General features: G+C 36.8%; 1 protein-coding gene across 6 annotated transcripts in view; it reads left to right on the forward strand.

Annotated features, from left to right (window-relative positions):
- KATNIP (katanin interacting protein) overlaps window positions 1–11,588 on the forward strand; it is a 69,113-nt gene extending 57,525 nt beyond the window's left edge. For 4 of the 6 annotated variants that reach the window (XM_075106134.1, XM_075106137.1, XM_075106135.1 and 1 more), the window contains 6 exons: window positions 486–641; window positions 2,475–2,614; window positions 5,378–5,479; window positions 6,132–6,292; window positions 8,675–8,763; window positions 10,130–11,588. In XM_075106134.1, the coding sequence (XP_074962235.1) occupies window positions 486–641; window positions 2,475–2,614; window positions 5,378–5,479; window positions 6,132–6,292; window positions 8,675–8,763; window positions 10,130–10,185 (704 nt within the window). In that variant the 3' untranslated portion in view covers window positions 10,186–11,588. Of the gene's footprint in view, window positions 1–485; window positions 642–2,020; window positions 2,154–2,474; window positions 2,615–5,377; window positions 5,480–6,131; window positions 6,293–8,674; window positions 8,764–10,129 lie in introns of those variants that run through there. The other 2 variants (XM_075106136.1, XM_075106138.1) reach the window with 2 other exon arrangements.
- Window positions 11,589–13,577: the final 1,989 nt, after the last annotated feature.

A 13,577-nucleotide genomic window follows, 5' to 3' on the forward strand; every position in this document is an offset into this window, starting at 1 on the left:
TATAATTCAACATCAGGCAAAAGCATATTCAGGAAACATAGTAAGACGGTAAAGGCTCCAAGTAGGAGCTGTTGTGTTAATAAGTTGCAGTGTACAAGAAGGTAAGACACACGCTAAAAAAATTCAGTAGTTCATCGGCCGATGGAAGAACATATATGTTTGTGTGAACGTGCATATATGTAAGCATATGCAGACAGACTTTTGCCTAGTTGTGCCACCAGCAGATATTCATTTGTGTGTGTTATCAGTGATAGAAAAGGCAGTCTTCTTGCCTTAAAAGAAAATAGTTTATTCAGAGAGGTTTAAGAAATAGTAAAGTCAGAAGTGAAAAACAGATTTTTTTTTTTCACTCTCCTAAACTTCAAATAAAAGTGTTTCATATCAAGATGTGGGCTGCACAATAATTTTTGAAACTGCAAGTTAATGAGTCTGTTAGGACAAAGTATCAGTACTAAAATTTTCCTTAATAACTTTTTGATTTTTAGTTGTTTTCCAGTTTCAGCTTCTGACAAGTTGGGGTGATCCATACTACATTGGTTTGAATGGACTTGAGCTGTTTGATGAATATGGGGACCCCATCCTACTAACTGAAAACAGTATCCTTCTACACAGCAAGCGCCTCTATCCCTTTCAAATACATGGTTTGCTTCCTGGATAATTATCATATGGCATCACTTGCTACTTCTTCCAAATTGCCAGTTTATCACATGTGATTACTCTGCTTGTAGTTCTCTATATTTGCATGATGATACTTGTTTCCATAAGTTTTAATGTATACTATATACTGTCAGAACGTTTCTTCTCTGAAAGGGATGCACCAACAAAGCAGGATAAGTTTAGAGAAGGGAAGGCTTAAGAAGGATATGGTATTTTTTGCTATCAACATTTATTTCTTCTGTGATATGGAAGGACCAGAAAGTTTGATGAGCTATAAATTCATAAGAAAAGGTTGAGCTCAGTTCTTTGTTATGGAATCGTTCATTGTGCCACAAGAAGGAAATTTTTCATAACTTTTGTTCTGAAGCTTTAGGCTATTCTAGACACCCGATCCAGTCATGAAGATAAGGACTGAGACTTTGAATTTGATTCAGTGTTCCATGAGTTGGTTAACAGGGAGAATGAAGGACATGTTTGAAAGATTCATAGTCATCAAGGCTACACTTCAGTGCTCTCTATCCACTAAAGTCTCTTAAGAGCTGAATGCTTCATACCCCACATATAATTCACGTAGTTCAGTCACATGGAAGAAACAGTTTCTTAGCCAGCTAGAAAGGATAAAAAGCATTGATGCTGCATGAATTGTATGTCTCTAAGGATCCTCGTTGCCTAATAAATAGAGGATACGATGAAAAAGGTAATAAAGGCCTTTTCCTGAGTGCTATTTTTATTTGTATCTTGTATGATACCTAATGAACTTGAAACATCTGTAATGGGGAAGAAGCATTTTGAAACTGAAAAGTGGTAACAAATCATTTTAAGAACAGGGGATCTTTAACTTAGCTTATAAACGGTATGTCTTTACAGTACAATACAATGCCAGGTAAAGATACCTCAGCTCATTTTGAACGGTCGCCTGTTTCTGCCTGTACAGTTGTGTTGCTTGGATATATTAGGATCCCAAAAAGTGCACATTTGTCTTAGTACAGTACTAAATGTGATAATTCAGTATGGAGTCTGGAGCAAGCTTTTCTTAAACAGTTGAGGCATTGCTGTGTTATTCCTTAAATTCTTTATAAATACTTGCAGGCTCAGGCCTTTTAGAAAGCAGGACAAGAGGAAATTCATGTCCCTCAAACTGGGTTGCTAGAGATTTATAATTTTGAAGACAGTGCCATCCATCCACATTTCTTTGCACATCTTTAACATATATATATTTTTAACATAAATGTTCTCTTATGCAGAATATCTGGTTACCTAGAAAGCCTGTCAATAGAAGGTTTAATCTTTCCCTCTCAAAGAACTGAAGGAAGGCCTTATTAGACAGCTACTGATTTTTATCACAAACCTTGACGAACTCAAGCAAAAGCTAGTCTGGCTGATGACTACCTCCTCCAAGGATACTTTTCTTGAGATATGTTTCATATGAACAAGTTTATGCTAAAAAAATGGGTATTTGCACAAAAAAGCTGGGAAGTGCCTATTCCTGATAAGGGTAATTTTACCAATGAAGTTGTACATATGTACTAATAATTTTATACATAAATAATTTAAATAAAATAATTTAAATGAAGTTGGTTAATTTATTCCTATTTTAAAAATAATTTCGAACGCCAGAATCTGTAAGGGTTTTCCTGCTGTTAAAAATGGGCCCTCAAGTTCCTCAGCTACCTGTGTAAAGTACTCGGAATATTTTAAAGTTTTACTGCTGTAGTGGCGAATATTGCTCATGGAATCTGGAAGAGCAAGCATGAATTTTTAAATATGGCGTTTCTGAAATGTACTTTTTGGTTATTTGCACTTAAAATTTTTTTCAGATATTGCTGCTTTTCCAGATAGCGTCAACATTTTAGAAGATGTATCTGGAGACATGCGAACTCCGGACAAACTAATTGACAGAGTAAATGATACAACCGATGGCAGACATATGTGGCTTGCACCAGTTCTTCCTGGTTTGGTACACTTTCCCTTTACATTCCATTTTAGTGATGTGCATAGATGTAGCTAGAAGCAGGAAGGAAAGGGGAAGCATACATAATTTTTAGGTAAATTTAATATTAGTAAATTATACTAAATCACTGTGTTTTAGAAGCAGTTCTTTTTATTCCGGTTTCTCTTCCCTGCACAGATAGCAGCAGTATAGATTTCCCAGGTTTGTAATCTCCTTCTGTCTCCATGGTGCAACAGCAGAATAATTTCCAAGGCTAGCGTAGATGCTTTTTCAGTTACTATGATGAAGATACTGACAAAAATTTTAATATGCATGTTTTGTGCAATAAACACCTTTCACATGGGAGTGGACTGGGATCTGAAATTAGTTTTTATAAAAAACAATGAATGTTGTTCCAGCAGTGAGAAATTTTTTTAAATCTCGTTATCTTTGTTAAATTCAAGTTCATAAATTCAAGGTGACAGACTTCGTATTTCATGTCCTAAGGGCACAAGTGATCCAGCCCTTTTAGAAGCCCCATGTTTAAATTATGGACTATCAAATATCTAAACAGGAAAAGTAGATAAACTTAGATGAGTTCTGACTTCATTTTGGGAGAGGACATTTTTTATGGGCCTGTTATGGGCCTGACATCTTTAAGATGTATTTATTTCTTAGAAGAAGATGGATTTCAAAAGTAACAAAATATGCACCTGACATGTGATATGTTGTAGCTTAACTGTGTTGGAAAAATCCTTACTCCGTATGTTGCAGTGATTAATTAGAATATTAAAAACAAGGAATTAAGTCAATTTTGAAAATACTTCATACTTCATACATCATTATATGTTGTAAGGCAGTGGGTATAATTAAGATAAAGCTTTTAAGCATACTTGTGAATACTGACCACTTGCGTTTCTTAGGAAAATGGAAGATCTGGGTAATGCTTGAGGCTCCTGCTGTGTAGATGCCGCATCTTGAACCCTGGTAGTTAATTTGATGGGATGCTCAGATAACATCATGAACGATTGATTTGATAACCATCTGAGTTTGCTTATGTCCTTATAAAAGACATGCTTGCAGAGGCTATTTCATTTTGGCAAAGGGAAAATAGCAGTACCTGGAGTTCTAGCACAGATGCATACACTGTTTTGTGTTGTTGTGTCTGACACCAAAGTACTGGAGAAGACCATAAGATATCAGTATTAAAAGGGTAAATTGATAAAGTGTGATATGCAGGAGGGAAGACTAAGCAATTTAATGGTGCTTTCTGTCCTTAAACTGTAGCAAATTATACCTTTTCAAGATCCACGTAGTACTCTTCTCTCTTCTTTCTTCCATGGTATGGTTGTACAGCCAGGAAATGCAAATACATTAAGCAGTCAGTCTATTCATGATCATCCTCTGTAGTTGTGATGCTGAACCGAAGCTTGGGTATAGTTACATCCTCATTGCTAGGCTGTTTTGAAACATGCTGGTTGCCTAGAAAGCTGAATTAACTCTTTGCTACGTTGGAAGGTTTGAAAGCTTTAAGGAAATTTTATATTATAACCTTGCCTTTCCTTTCTAAATATCTTTTCCTTCTAATTCTAAAAGTGGTTTTGTCTTTTGCAAATTTATTACTAATTTAAGTGCAATTTGAATTCTTTGTTCCCCTGTTACTGATTTTCATTTTACTTATTTGTTTGAATGTATTTTCCATTAAATTTCTCATTTGCTGTGAGACTAACAATTGCTGTTGGAAACTATGCCCGAATTGTCTTCTGGAATATCAGATACAAACATTTCTATTGATCACATCTACCTGTCTTCCTTCACTTAAAAAAAAAAAAAAAAGAAAAAAAGCATAATCATTCAATAAAACTAGCAATATCTTCTCCAGTGAATCAAAAGATTAAAACCTCAGATGATGCTAGAAATGAAGCTTAAGATATGTTGGCCCAAAGTTGGTATAGTTGCTCTTAAAAGGAATAGCATAGAATTAACTCTAACAGGTAAGACTGGTTTCCTACAGCCTAATCTTTGGTCTTAACATCTTGACATTAATGCCACTGAAAGTAAAATGAACAATACCTCAAGCAATAATTGCTTAGCAAGCATCTGGAAGATTGTCTCTACATTCCTAGTAGTGTACCTCACACAAAATTTGCAAAATTTCTGCAAGAGCTTTCAAAGTCAGGGGATATAGGAGGAATTTTAGTCTTGCAGATATAAAGGTGGATTCCATTTATATTTGGTGGAAAGGAAAGGAAAGGAGATAGGAAAGGGGAAATGAATGGGGAAGGGGGAAGGGAGAAAGGAAAGGAGATAGAAAAGGGGAAAGGAGAGGAGATAGGAAAGGGGAAAAGGGAAAGGAAAAGGAAAGGAAAGAAAAGGAAAGGGAAAGGGAAAAGGGAAGGGAAAGGGAAAGGCGAAAGGAAAAGGGATAGGAGTAGAATAGAACAGATACCAGCTTGTCTTATCCTGAAGCACGTGTCTGTACTCGGTTGATGAAATACTCATTGAAAGTGTCTCCCTCCTGCAATTGACTAGCAGTCCATGATGACAAGCTCAGGTGTAAATGTCATCTTCTGATGAGTTATATATACATTTGAGAGGGCAGCTCTGGGGTAGAGACAACATCCATGAATTATGAACAGAGATGATAGCTGAACTTAAATCATTAGCATCAGTTATCTGTCCTCTAGCTATATCTCTTTAAATACAGACCTCTTTTGATGGAGCATGGATGAGAGTTTCATTTCTCTGGGGAATTTGTGCTGTTAAATATGAATTAATTCTCTTTTACAGGTTAATAGGGTATATGTAATTTTTGATGTACCTACTACTGTGTCAATGATCAAGTTATGGAATTATGCCAAAACACCTCAGAGAGGTGTGAAAGAATTTGGTGTAAGTAATTTTTGTATGCATTTTGTATGTTCTGGTGAGTCAGCTTACTTGATTTCTGTACTTATTTTCACAGTTTACTGGAGTGTGATTCTATATAATCTCAAAGGATGGGATTCATCTCATTTCACTCTGCATTTAGTGTTAAAATGACTAATCTCTGCCAGTCATCTGTCCTCCCTTTCTTGTCCAGGGAAAGAACACTATCTGATTTTTTTCTTAGATAATTGTCTTAAGATAGGATAATGCTTTCCTTTTTCCACTGATTATAGAGCAGGCCTGGAAGACTAGTTTAAACTACAAACCCAGGTTTTAGACAGCTGAAGCGAGGTGAGCTTCATTAATTCCTAGGTTTAAGAGTGATTCACTCCAGTTAATAGAATGGTAATTATGTAAAACATGAGATACATTTTTAATTACTTACTTGAAAGCTGCATTAGAAACATCAGTGAGAAGACAAAAACTTGGGAAAAAAAATGAAAACCCAGCAGCAAATAGAGAGAAATGGAAGTTTTAAGGAACAAAAGCTAAACTAATGACCAGACTTGTGAAACAAATAGGGCAAAATGATTTCTAGTTAACTGATGGAGACAACTGCTGAAAGCAATGCCTGATTTCTAGATGTCCTGTGTGTTTGTTTCTTAAATATCTCTAGCTTCTGGTGGATGACTTGCTTGTATACAATGGGATTCTGGATATGGTGAACCATGTAGTATCGGGCATCCTACCAACCTGTGATCCCGTGGTCCCGTATCATACCATTCTCTTTACAGATGATGACAAGATTTGTCAGCAGGAGAAGAGAACTGTTATTAGGTATGTGAGTGGATCTTGACTGGAAGAAAGAACCTCATTTTTGAAAAATGTTTTTATGTGACTAATGTCAGCAGTATATATGTTGCTATAGAAAATTCCCTTCCAAAGCATACTCAGCCTCACTTAATGGGAAATAACCAAATAGGTTTTTAGATCCTAGGACCAAATTATCAGCTTTATTTGTTAGTAATTTTTAGCTTAGTTTAGCTTTGGTTAGCACTTACTGGGGTTCATGATTCATATTTACACATGTTTTCATGGAAGCCTATAGTAATAAACAAAAAAGAAAGCAGTTAGGCTTCCTTAGAGAAGAAATAATAAATCCCAATGATATTACATGGAGAAAAAAAGAATCAAATATTAATGAAAAAGAACAAAACATCAAAAGTAAAGAAAACAAAATCCTCTATTTGGGACAAATACTGATTAAGAAACCAGAATTCTACTATTTTATAAATGTTCTAAAATAATGAACTTCTTAAATGAGAAATTAATTGCATTCAGAGGAATGACACTTTGAAACCACTAAGTTGGCAATCTCACAGAAAATATGAAAATATGTGAAAAATGCACTTGTACTTAGAAGGTCAGGATTGATAGGGTCTAAAAAGCAGTGCCTAGCAAAGAAAATAAAGATCGAAAGAATAATTTATTTTAAATGAGATTGAAAAGTGAAAACCTGAAAGCTTAGAGAAAGAAATACTTTCTTATACATTGCAGAGGTAACAAATAGAATGTCTTGCTCATACATCACTTAGAAAAAAAGGTGACAGTTTTGCATTAAAAAATGGCGCATGATTCATTCAGAAGAATATTCAAATATTTAGAAATAAGCGGAAGGAACGTAAGCTGTCCTGATTAAGAACAGAAGTTCACATTTGCCTACGGGGTTTGTTTTCCTGTGGTTCTCTAAAGCCTTGGCGGTTGGCCACTGGTACTGCCAGATGTTAAAATAAATTATTATTGTTTGAATGTATTGAGTTAGACGCATGTTTTTGTAAAAGTGGCTATATTGTCACTGTAAAAGTTGGAGGTGAACAATTTTTCAAGTGAAAAAGTTACTGAAATGAAATATTCTGGAGGAAATACAAGTTTTGAGAAAATTTTCAGTGGGGTATAGAAAGGAGGAGGAGAAATTAATCTTTACGTGCTTCAGTTTAACATATTTCTATGAGTAAAGTTATTTTATTGGAAGCAGAGAAGCACCAGCTGTAATCATAAATCTTTTTCATATTGCTTCCTTTGCATGTATTTATAAGACATATATCCTTTGATTTAGTTTTAAGAGGGGTATACTTCCTGGGTCATGCAAACTGCATGATCTGTTTTTTCAGTCAAGAACATGCTGAGTTTCTTCTATTCTAGATTTTGTGTGCGGAAGCTTTCTTGGTCTTTCTTCTTAGCCTGTTTTGCAACCTTGTGTTCCCTTCTTCCACCTACTACCCAATTAAAATAAAGGGTAATTCAGCAATAGAAGACAAATCCCTTAATACATGCTGGATAATATCCCTCCATTTGAAAAATGCTCTCGAGCTTTTTTATATACTGTGACTTCTGATTTTGGCTTATTCTCTTTCATGTGTCACTGTTCAGTGTTTTATGAACCCTGAACTTCAGTCTGATATTATCATCGGTACCTTAAGTTCTGATTTACTTCAGTGTTGGTTCCCCTGTTTCACTCTGACAGTTTGAGACACATTACATTTTTCTCCAAAAATAGAAGCCTGTTTTGTGCAGTATTTGTAAAGAAAAGAAAAATACACTTCCTTTTTTCCAAAGGCATGGATGAGTTTTTTGTCTGCGTGAAAGGGAGATGCTATTAGTGCTGTTTTCTTTAACATTCAATTCAGCTTTTTTTTCCCCTGTAATTTGTTTAATTTAATTTAACTTTGAAGTCTTTACTTCTTTCCCAAAAATAAATTGTTAAAGTTCTGCAGCAGTCTGCAAACGAAAATTGTCACAGTAAATGAATTTTGTTTAGTTCAGAAAATTTTCAGATAATGCTCTATCAACATTACAAAAGAGTGTTAAGTTCCATATAAGGATTTTTATACCCTCTTTGTACAGCACTGATTTAAAATCTCACTTTGGTTAATGTGGTTCAAGCTGTGTAGGCAGGCAAGAAAACTGTAGAGTGACTATGATATTTAGATTTGAATGTGTGGCTGAATGAATGCCACTAAAACTGGCAAGAAATCCTTCAGGTGGATGCAGAGAGAATCCCTTTCCTTTCTGGATGGTCTCGTAGCTGTGCTTCATATCTTCATAGCTTTGCTTAGCCTCCAGGGCCTATGTAACCTATTTGGTAACCTTTTCCATGACTCTCATAACTTTTCACAGTGTTGATTATTTTGGCTATTGTACTGATTTTAATCTTTTCAGCAATCATGTGAGAGATCAGGATGTACGAATGATGAATGAAAATGAGATTGTCACAAACAGCAAAAAGAAGCAGGCTGTGGCTGATCCAGGTTAGTTTGTCTTCTGCAGTTTTTTTCTGCTAACTTTCTACAGAGGCAGTATGGATAATGGACATTGTTATAGACCTGAAGTGGGAAAACTGGGGAGACTTACACCTCTTTTATATATTTAGCTCTACTTTTCTACCATAGAAAGGCAAACCAGGAATGCCATACTCTGGTGGATTTTTATTCTATATCTGAATCTGAAAGTGGATGATATAAATCAAAGATATGTGTGGCATGTAGTCATAGCTTATACCAACACATACACAGAAGTCCTGAGGAAAGAAACTGACTGAAGATAAACTGAAAACTGGTGTTATTTGTACAGGTTCACAGATAGCTTTTGGAATAATAGGCTCATTGCATCCCCACTGGCCTTTTAAGCAGCGTTAGAGATGATGCATATGTGTCTCAGAATTAGATGCTTGTTGCTCCTCAAGCAAATCCAAAATCACGATAAGTGTAACAAGGGGGAAAACATGTTGACGTTATTCCTCCCACTGTCTTTCTGGTTGGTCTTTTCTCTTACAGAGTGATAATTAAAAAGACAACCTCTTTTTTTTTTTTCCCAAAGGAGAAAGAGTAGATTGTATTTATAGTCTGAAGAGTCCCAGTCATTCATTGTAAATTGCTCAGAATAGCTCCCTAAATACATTACAAATTCTCAGCCAAGCTGGTATATTCATGATTGTTTTTTTCTCCTGAGCATGACACTTTCTCCAATTAGTTTCTCTACAAAGTGTTACAGAAATTATTTGATGGCTTTTAATAACAGTTCTGTAGGAGAATGCCATTGCCTGTACAAATACAGTGTCAAAGTTATTAGTATATTAGCACTAGCTGTGTCAAAAGTATTTTTAACACCTCTGTGTCTGTTGTAATGATATCCTGGTTTCCAGTGCAGACATACCCTATGTCCAGTAAAGAACAGCTGTCATTGCCACGGGCACCACATCTATTGTCCAAGCATTAAGGACACAGAATGCCTGTGAAGTCATCAGTTGAGGATTGCCTATTGCCATCTGCCCCATGCCGCCTCTGTAGTACTTAGTGGTATCAGCTGCGGTGGTTGGTAACATAGATCTGTAGAATGATTCGGGTTGGAGGAGACTTCAGGGGGTCCCCTCCTGAGGGAGGGTCCAGCCTCCTACTCAGAACAGGGTCAACACTGATTTCAGACCAGATTCCATAGGAAAGCGATTCCATGGGAGTGGGAAGAAATGGTCAGTGTAAGAAACATTACTGAGAAGAGTAGCTTAGCTTTCATTCTGGGATGGAAAGAGAAATGGGCATCTATCGTCCTCATTTTATTCTGTGGCTTCACTGTTAATACAGATACAGTCTTAAAACATCCCTTAATTTTACTTAACAGCTTTGCGTCCAAAAACCTGCATACGTGAAAAAGGACTGCAGAGGAGGAAAAGATAACGAGAGGTTGTGATTGGAAAGTCCTGGATACACCCAGCCCAAAATACCTCCAATCTAGCTCTTCAAGATGTATATCATCCAAATAGAAGGTTTTCCATGTCTGCTGCTGCTATGAGAGGAAGTTTTATTCACTACAGGAAAAATTCTTCAGTAATGAAATTTAAAGCATGAATTCAGTTTTCTCTTTTTTTTTTTTTTTTAATTTAATTGTCATTATCTGTCTGATTTTTTCCCCCCTCTCTCAATTAAAGACACAGGGAGGAAGGAACATAAAGGAGTGAGTGAGAACTGAGTGGGATTGCTAACTGACAACTGTTCCTGCCAAGTACCAAGTACTTGTGTGAAGGAGGGTGGTCATAACAAGAGGATTTCAGACTATTTCTCAAGCTTTAATTCCTAAATCCTAGCTGGATGATGATGAAGCTTCTCACTAGAAGGAGTCTGCTTTGTTTCTAATGCCTGAAATAGTTCTTTGGGAAATGCACTTATTAGAGGAAATATTCTCTATCTCTCTGTCTCTGGGCCTCCACTCTGTGTTTTGATGCCATGGCTCTGTAGGGACTGACACTGCTTCTGACATCTGGAGAAGTGTGATGAATGCTTTTAGAAAATGGAGATCAGGTTGTAGGTTTAGGTTTATCAAGTTTAATAAGTAAGTTTCAGCTATCACTTATCTTTTGCAGTGAAATAATTATTTCTTGCATTATTTCACTACCATGAGAAAAGCAAAATAGGTGTTTTGTCTGAAGTGCTGTTGGCAGGTGCTCTATACATTCTTCAGAGTCCTCCTGCTACAGAGCAATGATCTTTTCTCCTGTATTTGGTTATGTGAACAAGGAGGCTGTACCTCTATGCTACACCAACCAGATCTATTGCCAGCAACATATCATCACTGTTGAGAAATGGTAAATGCATTTTAACTAGAAGAAGGTAAGGAGTGAACTGCATTTTTAAACACAAAATACTCTGCATATGTAGTTGTTTAAACAAAAACTCTAACCAAATAATTATGTTGCAGGATTTGAAGCTATGCAAATGTACTTTGCACTGAAAAATTGTCAGTGGTGACAACTTGTAAATCTCTTCTGTAGAAGATTCTTCCTTTCTTGTTTAGAACTCGCTGGTTTCCAGAGAGAATTGAATGCTCTGAAGTCAGTATATGCTTTTAGACATGAAACAGCTTCTGATACAGAATCAAAATGTGCTGCTTCCCTTTCTGTGCTAAATCAGGAGTGCAATATCTTGTATATTTGCTTATTAAAAGCATGCTTCTTAGCTGTTGTTGGCTAAACTGAAAAGGCTCAAGGTAGCAATGCATCTCCCAGATTTCTGTGTATTGATGGAGCGACAAAATGTATTTTGTTCTAAATACAAAACACCTTACTTATAAATATAAAACAGTGTATGTGAGTATGTTGTACTTTGTTTAAAAGCTCTTCCCAAACTACACTGACAAAAGAACCTTTCTGTTGTCCTGAGAAATGTCTCCCCTTATGTGTTTAGCAGTGTAGCTCTACCAAGAAGCAGGTTTTAATTTTTGCTCCAAATCAGATAACCATTACTTGCTACTGAAAATGAAAATGAGGAGGAGCTGAAAGGAGGGCTATTGGTAGGGCTAAGAACAGATATAAAACTATGTGTTTGGAAGAGGAGAGGGTATATCAAGGTTTGTAAGACTTAAGGCACAATCACAGGTTTGTCATATAGGCAATCTCTAGATGAGATGAAGCCTGTCACATTGTCTGGTCTTCTGAGAAAATTCCATTGAATGTGAAGAGAAATGAAACCCATCTCGTTTCCTGGCACGGAATAGCATCTTTATTGATCAGGAAAGGTAGGAGGGGGAGAGGACTTTCTATGCTTATCTGTCTTTTCTGCGTCTGCCTGGAGCACCTCAAGTCCTATGCGATAGACTAATGATTTTTCAACCCTAATCCTTTGAGATCCTCCCTGCAGTGTCTCTGTCTGAAAGAAGGGTTTGCCAGCCTGCTGTCTGCTCTGGGATGACATACACCACCAAGGCAAAACTTAATGAAGTCCTTGATTCTAGTCAATCATATATAGAAAGTAGCATAATGTTCAGAAAATACTTCATTAATTTCTGTGGGGTAGGAGATGTCAGCATTTGCCCTCCTAATTGGAGCTGAGATGTAATGACCCTTTATACAACCAAAGATAATGAAGTGTCCTAGTCAGCCCTGTGTACTCAAACATAGATACTCAACTTGTTTCCACAATGAATCAAGGGGGAAAAAAGGTTTTATTCAATTTTTCACATTTTCTTAACTAGTCACAAATACATTCATGTCAGACTAGCATTTACAGGAGGAAAAAAAGGAAGAGCAAACATGCAATCAAGAAAATCCCCACAGAGCACTTCGGTCAATGTCAGGCACAGTTTCAGCAAGAGTAATCCAGCAAGAATGTGCATAGGAACACATCAATCAACATTGTCAAAAGCATGACCAAGGAAAATGAAGGGTTAATATGAATTCTTGCTGAAGCCTTTGATGTAAATTATTAAACTTTAGCTCAGCTCCAATCTCTGAGCCACTCAAAAACCTTAATGATGTAGTTGCTCACCTTTACTTGCAATGACTTGCTTTAAAGGGGTGGGATGAAGACAACAGAAATTAGTTTATTTGCCCCACAATAACACTGAGAAGGGCAGAGGATAAAGAAATAATCTGTGAGCAAGTACGTGTCATGCTGCCTACTTTTTGATTTTTAAAAAGATATTTTATCAGTCTTCACAGTGTAATCTGAAGACAGGGATGCCTGAGAAGGCCTGCAACTTCTGTTTTCAATTTCTGCCTTTTTGTGGTTTAATCCACTAGAATTTAAACAGCAGTGGGAAGCACCCGTGTGTGGACAAGGAAGCAAGGAGTGATGCAGGCAGTGTAAAAGGCAGCACAGAAGCCATGGAAGCTCATGTATTACCAAGACAGGAAAACTGAGCCCTTCTGATGGCTTAGGCTGGACCTGGACATAAAATTGCACTACAGCATTCTGCTTAGGTGATACTATTTTCTGTAAGATTTCCTGGTCCTGCTGGACTTTTACCATGTTCCTGGTGTGTTGCTCATTCCCCATAGTGATATTTAGTCCTGTCATTTCAGGGATGTATGCTAGACTGGTAACATCTGCAAGAGCCTGACAATGCCAGTGAGTGACTGGGTGTTGTGAGATTGGATGGAGATCTTGTATACCAGGTAACACACCGGAATGACCAGAGATAGGACTCACTGATAGTGATGATGTGAGGATGAAAGCAAGGGGTGAGGGAGGTTGAATGTTGAGTCTTTAACCTTTCTATGTTACCAGGGAAAGCTCAGGTTGAGCAAATGTAAAGTGCTGTATTGACAACTGAATTCTGGCTCATGCGGGAGGTG

Source organism: Phalacrocorax aristotelis, chromosome 10 (genome assembly GCF_949628215.1).
Source record: "Phalacrocorax aristotelis chromosome 10, bGulAri2.1, whole genome shotgun sequence".
NCBI classification, from domain to species: Eukaryota; Metazoa; Chordata; class Aves; order Suliformes; family Phalacrocoracidae; genus Phalacrocorax; species Phalacrocorax aristotelis.